Source organism: Oryzias melastigma, linkage group LG7 (genome assembly GCF_002922805.2).
Source record: "Oryzias melastigma strain HK-1 linkage group LG7, ASM292280v2, whole genome shotgun sequence".
Lineage (NCBI taxonomy): Eukaryota > Metazoa > Chordata > Actinopteri > Beloniformes > Adrianichthyidae > Oryzias > Oryzias melastigma.
The window spans coordinates 6,716,617-6,732,695 of record NC_050518.1 but is presented as its reverse complement, the minus strand read 5'-3'; the positions used below and the strand labels follow the sequence as shown (position 1 = coordinate 6,732,695).

Sequence of the window (16,079 nt, the reverse complement as noted above, 5' to 3'; positions counted from 1 at the left end):
ATACATTAAAAATTTGTAATGTACAACAAAAGTAACATTAGGACCACCAAACAATAATCAAATAAAAAAACAATGGCAAATGTTTTTGTATGTTAATTAATAATAAATTAATAAATCAGTGTTAAAACTGAGGATTTATTTTTTATTTTTACAGTAATAAACATTTTATCAAATTTGTTGTTTGTAATTCTCAAAGAAATGCAAAAAATTTGACTTTTTCTTTGCATTTAGAAAATTTGCGATCAGCTTTTAAACAAATAGAGGGCAAGCATATAAATTATGTGATTAGTGTTCAGTTTGATAATCTGGTATTGTATCTTTTTCTTTAAGATGTGATATAGAGGCAGAAATAAAATAAGAATGTTATTTTTCTCACTGTGCCTTTCTTGTCATAATGATGTGTGGACTTATGTTGACTGTTGAAAATGTTTAAAAGAACATTAAAGAGTAAGAAGTGCAGATTTGATTTTAATGCTTTAGCTTCCAGGCAATGATAATTTCCAAAATATATAAGGAAATCACTGCAGCAAACAAATGTTTTTATTTTTCTGTTAGGAATTCCAAACTTTTACCCCAACGAAAGAAAAACATGTTTGCATTAAAGCAGTACGAGCAACTTAAAGCTTAATATCTTCTCTCCTCCTGTGATTTTCAGCTTCTGAAGTAAAAACAAATAACTTATTTAAGCTTAAGTCTTGAAGTTTACTCAAGTGAAAAGTTTGTCAACATAAACCCATTCTATAAAAGTGTCTCAGTGAGAGCTGTTGTATATCCATGTTTTTGTGTTGTGGAGCCCAAATTCTGACTCTACCATCCGATTGTCAGAGCAAAAATTGAGACGCATCAGACCAGGAAATGTTTTCCAATCTTCTATTGTCCAAATTTGGTGAGTCTGTGTGAATTGTAGCTTCAGTTTCCTGTTCTTAGCTGACAGGAGTGATACTCTGGTCGTCTGCTGCTGTAGCTCATCTGCTTCTATTGGACATGTTGTGCATTCTCAGATGATATTCTGTTTTTCTGTCAGCTAGAGCCAGTCTGTCCATTCCCCTATGATCTCTGGCATCAACAAGACTCACTGAATATTTTCTCTTTTTCTGACCATTCTCTGGAGATCCTTAAGATGGTTGTGGATGAAAGTTTCTGAAATACTATGCAACGTTCAAAGTCACTTCAACACCTTTCTTCATCATTCTGATGCTTGGTTTGAATTGCAGAAGATCATATTAACAATGTCTGCATGCATGAATGCATTGAGTTGAGTGATTCACGGGCCAGCGAGTGTATACTTTTTTTGTTTGTTTTCTTTAGTTTTTTAAAATTATTTTAAATAAACTAATTCCAATCCATTATTTACAGTAATATGCTCATATTAAATGTTTTCTGTGATATTTCACTCCTTCACACAGGATCATAGTGCACGGACGTGAGATTCTGACCAGCATTGTACCAGACTATTACCGACTATTTTTTAAATTGTTTTTAATTAAATAAAGTATTTTATAACACATTTTCTGACACTTTTTAATTATTTTATAACATCTGTAACTTCCTCAAACTTCAACACCAACCAATGGTGTTTCAGCATGAAGGAGCTCTGTGTTTCACTGGAGGATTTTGTGTTGAGAGCAGGAAACTGAAACCACATCATAGCTGACATCATTTCGTGAGCTCAAGAAGGTCCCCCCTCCCACAAAAAAAGCCAAACACAAAACTTCAGTTTGAGATCTCACCTGGTGGAGGAATCATCTTGCATCTTCATCTGTTTCATGGTAGGTTTGCAGTTTACTTTTTTACCCCAAATTCTAGCTCTTGTTTTGACCAACCTGCCAACAGGAAACTGCTTGTAAGATACTGTGACATCTCTTCCTTATTCATTGTGAACACCGTCTGCTACAACTGAGATGAATTTATGGTTGAAGGATATTACAACTCGTTGAATTTGTCTTTTTTTTCAAAATTTTGCAGAAAGTCAAACTGATGGCGATCGTGTTTGCTTGCTGCATTGAATTCTTTATATATTTTGGAAAGCAGTCATTTCCAGGAAGTGGTGCCAACAAGCTACAGCATTAAAATCAAATCTGCCCTTCTTACACTTATAGGAGGATATATTTATGCCACAGGGACTGCTCTGGTTTGTTTAAGGTTCTTTCCATTACTAGTTTATTGTTCATTTTTTTAATGAAAGCACTTATCTTGTTTCTGTTTAGTGGTTTCTTTCATAAAGATTGCCACATTACATTAATATATTCTATACACAGTAAGTCCAAACATCTTCATGACAGGAAAGGAGCAGTGAGAAGAATAACAGGAATAGAAAAAAAAGACAATATTAACTTATCTTTACTGCCTGCCACCAAACAAAACACCAACAACACATAACTTATTCCTTAAGTTTCAATAAACCCATTTAATAAAAGTAGACAAACTGACTTTAAAGTGAAAAGTGTCTCAGTGAGAACTGTTGTATTAAAACATGTTCATTAGAACCTACCCGTCTTTGCTTTTTAGCTGCTGCCTTTAGAGGTCTCCACAGAAAATCTTCTTTGCATTATCCTCACTCACCAAGACTTCATCCATAGACCTCCTCTTTGTTCTTCCCTATTAGGCTCCATATTGTGCTCCAACATCATCATCCTTTTACCAACACTGTCTCTGTTCCTCCTCTAAATGTGTTCAAACCATCTCAATCTGCATCAAAACATCTAAAATGAGATTCCTGATCCTATCCATCCAGTCACTCCCAACAAAAAACGCAGCATCTTCAACTCTGCTTCCTCCAGCTGTTTTTTTCCCTCAGAGTCTTAAAACTAACAACATAACACTTCATTTCATTCTTTGGTGACACTCATGTAAACCACCGGACCTGAAAACTTCTCCCACCTGTTCCAACCGGCCTCTCCACCTTCACTCCACCTTCTTCACCTCTGCTCCCCGTAACATGTCTGTTCCGCTTCTCATTCACACACAAACACCTCTCCAGATGTTCCTCCGCATGCTTCCTTCTCTCACTACCACATCTGCAAACATCACGATCCACAGACGTTCCTGTCTAACCTCATCTCATCTGTCCATCTACATAGAAACAAGAAGGAGCTCAAAGCGGGCCCACCTCCACCTTGAACTTGTCTGTCACACCTACATCACATCTCATCATTGTTTTACAGCTCTCATACACGTCCTGAACAATTCCAAAGTCCTTCTGCCACTAAAGACTTCCTTATACAAGCAATTACTCCTCTTTCTGGACTCTTTCAACACATGATAGTCGACATTTTGTGACAACAAAACATTCAAAACACATCTCCTATATGTCCATCATGACGTAATTTTAGTTTGGTTTGTTTCGAAGTCAATTTCCAGAACAATAAGGGAAATCATTCATGATAATCATCACATCTGTCAAGTTCAAGAACATCTGTGAACACGAGTGAACATGTATTGTCTTTTTTCCCTCAAACGTGGAGACAAAAGCTCTTCTGGTGGTTGTTCATTGTGACCAGTTCCAGATAAAGCTCCATTCTCCCAGGCACTGACACAGCACATCACTGCCTTTCACATCCCTTTACCTGCATGTTCCTCAAACCTGCTGCAGCTCGGTGAAGAGAAGGACCGCTCAGATTCCTGATGACCATCTTGCTGAAGGTAAGAGGATTCAGTGTTGGTGGACGGAGAAGACATCTTTAACCTGCCAAACTCTTCTGCTCACAGAGGAACACTCATTTGAAACATGAGGGCTGCAGAGCTGCTGATCCTGGCCGGGCTGTGCGCTCTGCTCTGTGTTACATCGTCACTGAAAATCTGTGCCTTTAATGTCCAGAGTTTTGGGCCATCAAAAGCAAACAACCAGAAAGTTATGACTATTCTACTCAAGGTATACACTCCTGTGTGTTCACAATATTCTAAAGTGACAACCACAAAAACTGATGAGGCTTTTTTGTTGTCTTTCCAAGATTCTCTCGCGGTGTGATTTGTGTCTCATTCAGGAGGTCCGAGACTCCAAAGGAGCAGCTGTTCAAGCTTTAGTGGAGGAACTTAACAAGTAAAGGCCTTAAAAACTAAAATATTTTTGTCTCATTTTATGTTCTGTTAAAATCCCGTCATTCCTTCATCTGCAGATTTGATGGATCCAACACCTATTCCTATCTGGAGAGTGAAAGGCTGGGGAAAAACAGCTACAAAGAGCAGTATGTCTACATTTACAGGTAACACCTACCGTAAATCCGGACCTGCTCCTGTGATTGGACATCCTGTCCTCACTTGTTTGATCTTCTTCAGGAGCAATGTCCTGAAAGTGAAGGACCATTATCAGTATCCTGAACTGGAGGGAGAAGACCCAAATGAAACAAATGTTTTCTCCAGAGGACCTTTCATCATCCGCTTTCAATCTCCCACCACACGTAAGACTGAGGGATAAAGAGAAAACACTTCATGGGCCTTGAATTATGTTCAATTAAATCCACTTATTTTAATCTCAACACTATGAGAAAAAATTATTTTAAAGTCCCACTCCAATCATCTTTTGATTGATCTTTTAATGATGCTAATTTAGCCAAAATCAAGAAACATGTTATTTTCAAGGATATAGTTTCTACAGAGTGGCAGGAATCCATTAGAAATTTGTCTTTAAGTTGTTCTAGTGACTGTTGGCACAGAGTAAGCCCCTCCCCTTCCCATCATCCATTTTACTTAAAAATCAGGCATCTTCGACCTGTGTCGCAGTAAAAACAGCAAGTAACATTGACTCACAAAGACGAGAGATCCACACAAACAGCACCCCCACACCAGACTAGGCCTATAGCAGTCATGCACTATTGCACAGCGCATCACGGTGTAACCTGGGGGAGCAAGAACAGTTCACCAAGGCGTTGAAAACTACTGAAAATGTTGTGTAGAGGGGGAGAGTGTTGGTTTCTATGACACCCAGCTCTGCTTATCACACTTTCAGCCAATTTTTATTGATACTGGGAGGGTGTCCTCAGCCTGGGAAAGTCTGATTGAAATCTAAAGATTGTTTAAGTGCAGGCAACCTGCTTCTGCTGAAAGTCCATATGTATCACTTTGTGGGGAAATAGTCACTATTCCAGGTCAGTTTTCATGGTTTCCTCTAAGTCGAATCATAACCCGCTCCAAGCTGGTTTTATCTTCCCTTTAATATGACGCACGCGGGCAAACAGAGCATCGATTGTGGCCTGCAATCCATTCCATTTTTTAGTCAGAATCTCTACGGCTCTTAGTGTTCCATCCCAAAGCACTCCCAGCTCGCCTTTTGCCCTGAGCCGCTTCACCAGGTTCCAATTCTTCCAGATTCCACCAGCTCCAATCGGCAGAAAGAAGGAGATCATTAATCCAACTTTTTCATAAACATTTTCCACATCTTCCAGGGAGAGTTGCAACAGGCCGAGAATGCACCACTTGCCTCATGGGTCATTCACATATCCAGACACGAACGTTCCCCCTGGACAAGTGGGGTCTGCTCTCCCATTCCTCGTGGTGGAGAAGATTTGGTCGATCACATTTGCAGTTCCATTTATTGGATCCAGTTTCTGTGTCTCTGTGACCCAGTTTGAAGCTCACTGTCTCGTATTAACCCGAGAGGAAAAAAGTGAAAACAAAAATAAGATTAGGGGACCTTTTATTATTGTCCGAAGAAAATAAAAGAAAATGATTGTAAAGTTTTGGAGGCTCAAGCAGGCCGCCTTCTCATCTCACAGAGGCTCTCTGCCCTCTGGCGCAACAAGCGAGTGAGCTCAACTGGCCCTGAGGTCAGATCTGAGGTCCTCACACCGCAAGACCACAGATTGCATCTGTACCATTGACTTAAAATTGAAACTGGTCGCCTCTGCCACGCGAATCACATTTGCTGTGAACGTAGCATAAAACTACCAGTATGACAAAAATGGCAGGCAATATCAGAGCTATCCGGCCGTAAAGTTTTAAGCCAGATGCCAGCTAAGAACAAAGATGGACACAGATCTGGTCGTCTAAAAGTGGATGCATCAGATTGGAGTGGAGTGGGGAGCTTGTGGCTTGTCGTAGTAGCCTCACAAATCTGATCCTTTTCAAGCAGCATTTTACATCTGCGCCTGATTCATAACAATTTAATTGAAGAGATATTCAGAAATACAGTTTTAAGCTTAATTTTTATTTATATATATGTAGTCCATCATCAGAAAAATGCCTCAAAACATGTGAAAAACACTATTTTCATTGGAGTGGGTCTTTAAGCTGAATCCTTTGTGAAAAGAAAAGAAAAATATGATGGAAAATATCAGATTAACTATCAGTCAATGCTTTCAATGAACACAACAAGATTCATTCCACAAAAAACATATTAATATTGGTTTCTTCTACCATAAGAATACATTTGTATTGACGAACTTTGTTCAATATGAAAAAATACGAGTTCAGGATCAAAAAAGTGAAAGTAAGTCAAAAAACTTACATCAGATCTTTAGTAAATGGATGAAAATGTTCTGTTTTTTGCCCTAAACTAGAGTTATTGACCAGGCAGGAAAATGTCACTAGTAAATAACTGTAAGTAATGAGTGAAAATGTCTGCTTTCAACTCAGTGGTGAAGGACTTTGTCCTGATCGGACACCACACTAGTCCCAAAACCGCCATGAAGGAGATCGATGAACTGTACACGGTTGTCAACAGGGTTCACCAAAAGTGGAATACGGATGTACGTTTTCCTACCTTTATTGTTAACATGTTTTTCATTCTTATTCAGATCTTATTCATATTTATCTTTTCTCTCCATGACAAATGGTTTCATGATTTCATACTTCCTGCTTCCTTTCATTCGCACCAGAATGTGATCATCTTGGGGGACCTGAATGCTGGCTGCGCCTACGTCACCATGAAGGGTTTGAGGGACGTCCGTTTGAAGAGTGACCCCAAATATCACTGGTTAATCAGAGACGATCAAGACACCACAGTGAGGGAAAAGATGCAATGTGCTTATGACAGGTCAGAGACTAATTTTAGACTACACAGTTCACTTCCTCCCTCTCCTTTTCAAGCAATTAATGAAACTCTTTGACAAATTTCACATATAATTGATTCAGTGTGTCGTGTACTGTACAGTACGCTCATTGGATATTTTCTCCTTTTCTGATCATTCTCAGTAAATTCTAAAGATAGTTGTAGGTGAAAATTCCAATAAATTTCTGAAATATTCAGAGCAGCCCAGCAATTATGGTACATTCAGTCACTTAAATCACCTTTCTTTTCCATTATGGTGCTCGTTTTGACTTGCAGTAGATCGTCGTTTTGACCATGTCTACATTATATTGAAATGCTGCGATGTGATTGGCTGATAGGTAATTAATTAAGGAGTAGTTGGACAGGTGTGTCTTACAAAGGGGGCAGTGAGTGCTTACTTCTTTTGTTTATTTTATTTAGTTTTTCTTTTTTTAATTGCTTTAAATAAACTAATTCCAATCCATTATTTACAGTAACATGGCCACATTAAAGGTTTTCTGTGATTTTTCACTCCTTCACACAGGATCATCGTGCACGGACGTGAAATTCTGTCCAGCATTGTACCAGATTCAGCTCAACCATTCAACTTTAAAGAGGAATTTCATCTTTCAGAGGCAGAGGTGAACCTCACAAATATCTGAGGGACTTCTGTGAGTTTTAAGTGAAACCTAAAAATATGTTTTGCTCTAATTTGGCTGTAGGCTCTTGAGGTGAGCGACCATTTTCCTGTAGAAGTTGAGCTGAAGCCCACCCACCGTTACCTGCTCCGCAATGAACTGTAGATCCATCTGCAAGACAACCGACTGTTTTTTAAATTGATTTTAATGAAATAAAGTTTTTTACAACACATATCCTGACGCTTTTGAATTCTTTTATAACATCTGTAACTTCCTCAAACTTCAACACCAACCAATCGTTTCAGCATGAAGGAGCTCTGTGTAACACTGGAGGATTTTGTGTTGAGAGCATGAAACTGAAACCACATCAAAGCTGACATCATTTCGTGAGCTCATGAAGGTGCCTCAGTGCAGCAGCAATTAAAAAAACAAACACAAAACTTCAGTTTGCGATCTCACTCGGTGGAGGAATCGTCTTGTATCTTCATCTGTTTCGTGGTAAGTTTACTTTTTTACCCCAAATTCTAGCTCTGGTTTGTGATTTGTGCACAACCTGCTCGACAGGAAACTGCTTTGCAGCAAAACCAAATGCAAGATACTGTGACCTCTCTTCCTTATTGAGTGGGAACACTGTGAGATGAACAACTGAGATGAATTTATGGTTGTAGGATATTACAGATCAATACATTTGTCCTTTTTCTGTTTGGGAAGATGGAAAATTTTGCAGATCTTCTTACAGATGCATTTTCAGGTAAGAACTACTGTTTTAGTTCTTGTTTGATCGTCAATAGAAAATAATTTTCAAAAACTTGAATTTTGGTCACTGTTATTGCAGAGACTTCTGTCCCGTCGTTCCACGATGAAGATTTGGACTTTGAGAGTCTTGGTTTTGATGATCAGAGATGGAGAGAGAAGGCAGAAGACACGACGACATATGAAGATTTGCTCCAGGAAGCAGCTGCAGCGAGCGGAGCTTTGCTAGAAGAAGACGTTTTGTTTGTGGCAGAGAGAGCTGATGAAGAGCAGGACAGCGATGAATCTCCTGAGGTAAACTTTGAAGATGAAACACCAGAAAAAGATTACAAAAGCTCGGATGAAGATTCGGATCAGGAAGGTTCTGTCTCTGGAGAAGATGAAGAGGTCGGATCGGGGACAGCAGAGGAACCAGGGGAGTTGTTGATGGAAGCTCACTGCCTCGGTGGTGATAAAGAGGACAAGATCTTCACTGAGGGACGACCTTTAGACCCAGAGGGTGGTGATAACCCTCAAGTTAGAAACAAAACACCCAGTGAGGTTGAAGGTGACGTGGATGTGGGCTATTTTGGTGGCGTCCCAGAACGAAGCAGAGAGATGATGATGATGATAGCGATGAAGGAGGAAGAGCAAGAAAGAGAGTCTGAGAACTTGAAAGAAAAACAAGAGGAAAGCGTTCCGTCGGATGGCAGGGAGGATCCGTGCTCGGATGGGAAAACCAGTGAGATGTTTCCAGACATATCGCTGGAATATCTGCAGGATCTGATCGATGAAGTTGATGATGAGGAAGAATGTGTGGAGAAAATAGCCGAATTTTCTGGGGAGGAGCACCAGGAGGCAGGTGAGAGCTTTGCAGATTATCCTTCGGACTTTTCTTCCTGTGAATACACAGAAGGAGGGGGAAATGATCATGAGCAGAAGATGAGCGCTGAGCCTTCTGCAAGGCAGGATGTGAATGTGGAGGAATCTGCAGCAGAAATGAAGACTACAGCTGAGCTCTTTGATGAGGAGGAGAAAGATGAAGTCCTGTACAGCATAGATCTAGAGATGAGTGCAATGTTGATCCAGGATGAGGGACAACCTCAGCTTCTTTTGGGTGCAAGTGGAGGTGATGATGGAGACGAGACTGGGAAAAGTGGCTCTTCCAGTTCCAGCGATGATGATGAGAAACTGATCCCAGAGGAATCTGAAGAGAACATGAGCTCACACGATGCTATCAACACTGAACTAACAGGGAACATTCAGCTTTACGGGGACGGCATTGCCATGCTGTCCAGGTGGGGAGCCTCGGATGACCACCACTTCACAGATAATACAGATGAATTCACAAGTTTTGAACTTCTGAAAACTGACAACGAAACACTGTTGAGCACACCACCTTCAGATGTGAACCGCAGTCCAGATGACGATCCGAGCACAACGTCACAAAATGAGGAGAGAAAAAAGGCAACTCTTTCCAATCAGGGATCAATCGATGACGACTTTTTGTTTGAAAATGAACAAAGTAGCACCTGGAACGATGAGCAGGGGGAACTGGGAGACGATGAGGATGAAAAAGATAGGTGGGAACAAGAACATGAGAGAATTGAGGCTTTCTACAAGTTTTACAACGACAGTGATGAGGACAATGCAGGAGGTATTAAAGATATTAAAAGAGATATTAAAATGTATCCTCTGTTTAATGTAAACAAATCTTCTAATGTCATGCTTTCAGAGAGGCAAACTAAGGTTCAGTTTTGTTCAAACCCCTTATCCCAAGTCATCCACTATGACAATGAAAGGTAAGCAGCCGTCTAACAGAAAAACTTAAATATGATTGTATCAAATGAGCCAGACTTCTTACTGTTTTTCTTTATTCTCAGCAGTGACAGAGATTCAGACACCAGCTCTTCAAACAGAGACGAGGATCTTAACTCTGCAGAAAGATCAGAGGTAAATCACAATCATTCATGTTATTACAATAGCAACAAAATTAGAGCAGCCGTAGACTGGGAGGTGTAAGGAAACAGAAAGACATCAAAAATGAAAGGTAGATGCTGAGCAAAAAGGGCATTTGTGCAAAAATGTAATCTTTAAATGAAAAAAAGAGTATTAGTAAACATACAAAAAATGTGAGTTCAATTACCAACAAAGGTACATAAAAGTTTGTGTCATTGAGTGGGGTGTGGCTTGTGGAAACAGATGAGTCCTCACAGCAGACACACAAAGTAACCCCAGTGTGCACACACTTTTCTTTTTTTTTTAATCAGGAATTGGTGGAAACAGAAGACATGTTGCAAATCAAACCTGCATCTGATCCCCCAACCGATCAGCCGCCAGAAAGCCCAGCAGATGTCAGTAACACACCCGCCTGCACAGAACATCATGAGGTGAGCTCTCTTACACGTCTGCACTGAAAGTCGCCTCAGTTCCCCGAGCTTGGGTTAACCTCATCACCCTGTCCTCTTTTCACACAGAGTCCTCAGCTCCTGAAGCTGGTTCTGAAGATGAGTGTGATGATGGTGATGGGCCTGCTGATGTTCTGTCTGACCACAGACCAGGCGGACTGGTTCAGTCAGTTTTTCTTCTTCTAGGACACCGGCTAATTTTGTTATTGAAACTTTTGAAAATGAAAACACATGTTGACATTGCTGACATAAGTAGAAGACGTAAACTTCTTTAAGCTATTTTGACACGAGTGAAGATTAGATCACTCTGATTTAAATAACACTGATGGATTTATGTATATACATGGCTAAATTTATGACATTTTTCCTTAATTTTTTTAAAATGTTACTGTTTTTTTGTTTCTTTTTTGTTACAGAAACTGAATGTTTATAAATCTCAAAATAAAATACAGTCCTTTCTTATTATTATCTTCTCAAGTTAATTCTTTGTCATTTTTGTTTGCTATACCAATAAAGGTTTGAGGAAAAAATGTGCAAATCTATGCAGACATCAGAAAATTGGTAAAGAGCATTATTACCATAAATTTAACTGGTGTAAAAAACAAAGTTTAAATTGCTGCTTATTATTTTTATTTTTTTTTTACCCACGATTAAATGTATTCATTGTCAATCCAACTTGTCTTTAGGGCTTTAAGTCTGTTACAGCTGAAATACCAAAAGTCAAATGAACAGGAAACAAAAATTTTTGGTTTTAATTTTAACAGAAGTAAAACTAAGAATAAAAGTTAAAAGTGAGACAACATGTATTTGGAATCAAATAAAACATTAAATTCCCACTTTAACTATATTTGTATCTATTGTAAAATCATTCCCACTGGTCTTTTGATTAGGATTGGGCAGCATCCAATTTTTAAGACATATCTTCTCCAGAGCGGCTGGAGTTTTTCAGAAATTTGCCTCTGAGTTCTAAGTGGAAGTGAGCTCATCTCATCATACCTTTGATTACACTCTCCCGTTAGCTTACAGTCCATCACAACCCCAAGCTAACATTAGCGGTTCAGCAAAAACGGTGAGCAATATCAGCACTATCCAGCTGTACAGTTTTGATCCAGATGCCATCTTAGACAAGGAAAACAAAGATGTAGATCTATTCGTCTGCAAGTGGATGCATCAGAATGGAGCAGAGCAAGGAGACTTTTGCCCGCCCATTTCACTTGCTGCATCACAAATAGCGTATCTTTAATATGCTGCTGATCCAACACAATTTGCATAAAGAAATACTCAGAAACATAGTTTTAATCTTAAATCAGTTTATGTTTATCATGAGAAAAATACTACTCAATTGTCGTTTGAATGGGTATTTGAACATCTCATAAACAGCTGCAAAACTAGATATAACCCTTATCAAAAACTAGTACACTTGAAGTTTTTTTTAAGTATATTGAGTAAAAGTATAGTACATATGCAATAGATTATATACATATGGTGAAATAAAGACACAAACTGAATTTTCCATCAGACCATTTTTTTATATTTTAAGTTTAGATTAGATAGATAGGCCTATATAAAAAGTAATCTGTACACTGCCTTACTTTTAGTTTGCTTGTAGTATTCTTGAATGGCGTGACGATGAATAGTTTCAATAAGGTGATGACCCAGCTCACGAAGGAACAAAATAAACAAATTAAATATGTTTAAGCAAATTCTGAAATTAACAGATTGCATTCATATGAACAGTTCCAAAACAAATGAGGACACAAAAAGAAGCATAATATAATATTACAGACTATATTGGAATAGTGTGTTTATTTTATAAAGTTTTAATTTTTTTATTGCCACTCTAATCTTACTTATTTTCTAGAAGACAACCGAAAACGAGCATGATAAATCTACCTGCAGGTGGCGCCAAATCCCACCTGGAGACACAAACATTACAGAAGAAGAAATAAACGGAAATGAACCACAAATTGGAGATATGTTCGATTTTAGTACCCTGATCAACAACTGGGGCGGAGTTACGATTCTCTATGTGATTTGCGTTGCTGATAGACTCCACTAAACAATTTCGTTGTTTTCTTGATAATAACGAACACCCGTTCTGCTGTTGGGAGGAGTCAAATCTGTATTTTCTATTTTGGCAAGCGTAACTAAAACCCGAACCGAAAAGTAAAACAGAAAAATCAACATGTCTTCGCTTAGTAATATGTCTGCGGAGGAAATCAGCGAACTGCTGGATGAATACGGCATAAAGCACGGCCCCGTGGTCGGTAAGCGGCTCCGACTTGATTACTTAGACCAGTTGTTTGATTCAGATTACTTCTCGGGCCTCCGTCATTAAGTACTGGAATTTTGGCGACACAAATATTTTCTGTTTCGAAGAGGGCAGTAGATATATTTCTAAGAATATATGAACATTTGTTTTTACACCTTACGGAAACCGATCTAGTAGAATTTGACGGTACATCACCAAATAGTTCATTTTTTATCTCAGAATTTTCCTTTGAAGTGTGGATGTTGATTAATTAGATGTGAGGTACCACAGGGATCAGTTTCTGTCATCTTTTCTTTTTGAGCACTAACAGTAAATGTAAAACCCGTAAAATATTATTAAGCTTTTATAAAATAGGTTTCCTTTAGGGTATATTTTGTTTCTTTTTTCTTGATTCTCATCGTGTTATTTTTGCATGTTTAGACTCCACCAGAAATCTCTATGAGAAAAAGCTCAAAGAAGCCATGGCCAAAGGAAAGAAGGCTAAACCATCGCCTGATAAAACTTTCTACAGGGAGGAAGGTGATACAAACTTTATTATGGGATGTTTCAAAGTTCTTCTTTCTCTGAACTACAGGACTGAGTCGAGTGACCGTAAAACACAAAAGTTTTTCTGTTTAGAAAAGGTTTGACATTGTCAAAAATATAAACTTGCATGAATCAATTTCAGGATTAGTTAGAATGCAAACTGTCTTTTTGCAAAAGTTTTACAGTTTGTGACAAGTATGAGTCATATGTTGAAATTTCTTCATAAAGTATGAGCCAAGTAAAATAACATGTTCGATTGCAACAAACAAAGTATATCATGATAGATTATTTTATATTACTATAGCAATATATATCACAATATACCACAATAAAGTTTATTTTCAGTTATTCTCTGAAATAATGCCAAAAATATAATTAGTTACTTTTCTTTGACTTTCATTTTTTCAAATAACATGTAGCTGAATAGTTACAAATGAGAAACATTTTTAAAGTGCACAACAGCTTCCAGTTTCTTAGTAGGAAAACAATTTTTTGCACAAAAGTTTAGCAATAAAAATAAACACTAGAAATTTAAAAAGAGAAATTGCACGATTTGGATCTTCATATAAACCAGCACTATGTAACCCAATAAATGATACGTATATATGAACTTTTAATGTATGAATATTAAGAGAACAACTGGTTAAGATATGAACCGGAAGTGTGAAAATGTGTTTGTATCGTTATAATTATATGAATTCAAAGTTTAAGAGTAAACTAGACTTCTCATCAGAGAGAACTTGGAAATCACCAGCAGTTTTTAAAAGCACTCGTAGATTAATAAGGATTAAAGATTAGATTTATTTATAGCGGTTTAATGGAAAACTGTATAATTGACTTTTATATTCAAAATAGTTTTGTTTATTCATTTGCTTTTGTTCCAGAGGAGGAAGTCACCTATGTGTACCGGACACCAGTGAGTCTTTCCTTCCTGAATGTTGGGCCTAAATGTCACTGTTGAATGTAGAAACATTCTAAATATGAATCATTCTTCATCCCTCAGTCATCAAACACTTGCTGATAACAGTAATATTTATGTCTTTAATGGAATAGCATTAGGTTTTCGGTGACACAACATAAATTGCTGCCCCTGTTCTTGAAATTCTTTTTCATTTTTTATTTTTGAATTCATCTTAAAAAAATAGTTAAAGTAAGGAGTTAAATTCAGGAGCTTTTGAACCTTCATTTAAATGTGTATAAATGCTATTCTACTTTTTTCTTATTTCCAAATTTCTTGTTTTTTTCTATTTCAGGCCAAAAGTGAAGACGTTAGAGACAGGTCAGTGTTTTCTTTTTTTCCACTCTTTACTTTGTGAGCTAAATGCAGATAAAGACACTTTATCTGTTTTTTTTTGGTCTGGTGATTTTAGTAGAACGTACATGAGGTCAAGGCCGGAGTGGACTGAGAGGGAGCTGGAACACAGGTAAGCTGTCATATTCCCACCCATTTTTGTTGAACCACCAACTAGTCTAGGAATTTAAACATTTATTTATTTATTTTTTAGTGCTTCATACTCTGGCTACTCGAGGTCTGATTACAAAGGAAGAAATTATGATGAGCTGTAAGTGTCTTCCAGAAGTTATTAACACTTTTTCCATCTTCCTGCTTCTATTACATTAAAAAGAAACAGATCTTATAACAGGAAGCACTTCAGAAGTGTTGCTAGAAGACTCGTGTGCCTAAAACAAATTCATTTTTAATCATCTACTTTTTTTCTTTTTCCTCCAGATCGCATGAATCTCCTAAGTACACAAAAGAAGATTTCCCCACATATGGTCAAGATGCTCCAAAGGCGCCCAAGTCGTCTCGCCTCATCCCATTGTGGGTTCAGTTTCTGTGCTTTCTGGCTGTGGCCGTCTTCCTCTACCTGGTTTTCTCCAGTATGGAGAGCAACGAACCCCTTAAAGTGATAGAATGACTTCAGGTTGGTTAACTCCAAGCTGATTATTATGGTTTGTGTTTGTCTTCACAAAGCAACAAAAGAGAATTCCACTTTAAAACACTATTACCAAGTACTGGCTTGTTTGCAGAGCAGCTCTTTTGCTATTTAATCTTACACGTTTTGAGCTTTAAAAGCCACCAGCTTGCTTCTTCTGTCACATTGGTGTCCTTTAACATCTAAATTTGGGTACAAAAACTTACTGGAATGTTTTATTTTCCTCCTTTGTGATGCTGTTTTTGCATCACTTGTGGAAATAAAAAAAATACAGTATTTCTATTTTTTAATCATCTTCTGTCAAATGTTCTTGTTCATAAAAATGATGTTAAGGAGAACTTTTATTCATAAATTGAATAGATTTTACAGAAAATCGTTTGTTCTAAAGTTGATAACTCTGTATGTACATGAGTTTGGACAGTTGTACTTTTCATTAAATATTTGCATTGAGGTATTTTTAAACCCAAGTGCCTTTGTGTTTTAATTGGGATGCATTTTAAATTAGATGTCTGTAAATTTAGCTGATTTTGATATTTTTTTCACGTTAAAAAATAATAATAAAGCAAATACTTCAGTATTCTTTTAAATCACTTTACCATCCAT

The 16,079-nt window shown here is 37.7% G+C and overlaps 3 protein-coding genes and 1 long non-coding RNA gene across 8 annotated transcripts; 3 read left to right on the top strand and 1 right to left on the bottom strand.

The window, feature by feature from the left end:
- Positions 1–65: 65 nt before the first annotated feature.
- LOC112158628 lies at positions 66–10,816 on the bottom strand. The gene is made up of 4 exons (XR_002921345.2): positions 10,642–10,816; positions 10,199–10,270; positions 4,214–4,285; positions 66–1,823 (listed from the first exon to the last, which is right to left on the bottom strand). It is a non-coding gene; the product is annotated as an uncharacterized LOC112158628 (long non-coding RNA).
- On the top strand, positions 1,671–7,825 carry dnase1l1l (deoxyribonuclease I-like 1-like). 2 transcript variants are annotated; one of them, XM_024292068.2, is made up of 10 exons: positions 1,671–1,769; positions 3,593–3,642; positions 3,709–3,871; positions 3,951–4,039; positions 4,116–4,202; positions 4,276–4,397; positions 6,571–6,683; positions 6,813–6,970; positions 7,509–7,605; positions 7,687–7,825. In XM_024292068.2, the coding sequence occupies exons 3-10, from the start codon at positions 3,728–3,730 to the stop codon at positions 7,765–7,767; spliced, it is 891 nt and encodes a 296-aa protein (XP_024147836.1). In that variant the 5' UTR covers positions 1,671–1,769; positions 3,593–3,642; positions 3,709–3,727; the 3' UTR covers positions 7,768–7,825. The 2 variants fall into 2 exon arrangements, with proteins under 2 accessions (XP_024147836.1, XP_024147835.1); XM_024292067.2 differs by lacking the exon at positions 1,671–1,769 and having other exon boundaries at positions 3,023–3,642.
- On the top strand, positions 7,989–11,554 carry LOC112158626 (clumping factor A). Of its 3 annotated transcripts, XM_036212678.1 has the most exons (7): positions 7,989–8,100; positions 8,314–8,353; positions 8,438–9,991; positions 10,070–10,136; positions 10,218–10,287; positions 10,605–10,724; positions 10,812–11,554. In XM_036212678.1, the coding sequence occupies exons 2-7, from the start codon at positions 8,314–8,316 to the stop codon at positions 10,926–10,928; spliced, it is 1,968 nt and encodes a 655-aa protein (XP_036068571.1). In that variant the 5' UTR covers positions 7,989–8,100; the 3' UTR covers positions 10,929–11,554. The 3 variants fall into 3 exon arrangements, with proteins under 3 accessions (XP_036068571.1, XP_036068572.1, XP_024147834.1); XM_036212679.1 differs by lacking the exon at positions 7,989–8,100 and having other exon boundaries at positions 8,224–8,353; positions 10,221–10,287; XM_024292066.2 differs by lacking the exon at positions 7,989–8,100 and having other exon boundaries at positions 8,224–8,353.
- Positions 11,555–12,727: 1,173 nt separating this feature from the next.
- Positions 12,728–15,938, top strand: emd (emerin (Emery-Dreifuss muscular dystrophy)). 2 transcript variants are annotated; one of them, XM_024293442.2, is made up of 7 exons: positions 12,728–13,009; positions 13,435–13,533; positions 14,424–14,455; positions 14,793–14,818; positions 14,913–14,963; positions 15,045–15,101; positions 15,269–15,938. In XM_024293442.2, the coding sequence occupies exons 1-7, from the start codon at positions 12,928–12,930 to the stop codon at positions 15,456–15,458; spliced, it is 537 nt and encodes a 178-aa protein (XP_024149210.1). In that variant the 5' UTR covers positions 12,728–12,927; the 3' UTR covers positions 15,459–15,938. The 2 variants fall into 2 exon arrangements, with proteins under 2 accessions (XP_024149210.1, XP_024149209.1); XM_024293441.2 differs by having other exon boundaries at positions 12,732–13,009; positions 14,910–14,963.
- The last annotated feature ends 141 nt before the right edge of the window (positions 15,939–16,079 follow it).

What these genes read in the sequence shown, in the direction of transcription:
- dnase1l1l (XM_024292068.2), top strand. Translation starts at nt 3,728, where the DNA reads ATGAGGGCTGCAGAGCTGCTGATCCTGGCCGGGCTGTGCGCTCTGCTC. An exon ending in TTAGTGGAGGAACTTAACAA is followed by an intron (nt 4,040 to 4,115) that starts GTAAAGGCCTTA and finishes CTTCATCTGCAG; the next exon opens with ATTTGATGGATCCAACACCT. An exon ending in TTCATCTTTCAGAGGCAGAG is followed by an intron (nt 7,606 to 7,686) that starts GTGAACCTCACA and finishes ATTTGGCTGTAG; the next exon opens with GCTCTTGAGGTGAGCGACCA.
- LOC112158626 (XM_036212678.1), top strand. Translation starts at nt 8,314, where the DNA reads ATGGAAAATTTTGCAGATCTTCTTACAGATGCATTTTCAG. An exon ending in TGATGAGGACAATGCAGGAG is followed by an intron (nt 9,992 to 10,069) that starts GTATTAAAGATA and finishes TCATGCTTTCAG; the next exon opens with AGAGGCAAACTAAGGTTCAG. An exon ending in ACTCTGCAGAAAGATCAGAG is followed by an intron (nt 10,288 to 10,604) that starts GTAAATCACAAT and finishes TTTTTTAATCAG; the next exon opens with GAATTGGTGGAAACAGAAGA.
- emd (XM_024293441.2), top strand. Translation starts at nt 12,928, where the DNA reads ATGTCTTCGCTTAGTAATATGTCTGCGGAGGAAATCAGCGAACTGCTG. An exon ending in AACTTTCTACAGGGAGGAAG is followed by an intron (nt 13,534 to 14,423) that starts GTGATACAAACT and finishes CTTTTGTTCCAG; the next exon opens with AGGAGGAAGTCACCTATGTG. An exon ending in GAGAGGGAGCTGGAACACAG is followed by an intron (nt 14,964 to 15,044) that starts GTAAGCTGTCAT and finishes TTTATTTTTTAG; the next exon opens with TGCTTCATACTCTGGCTACT.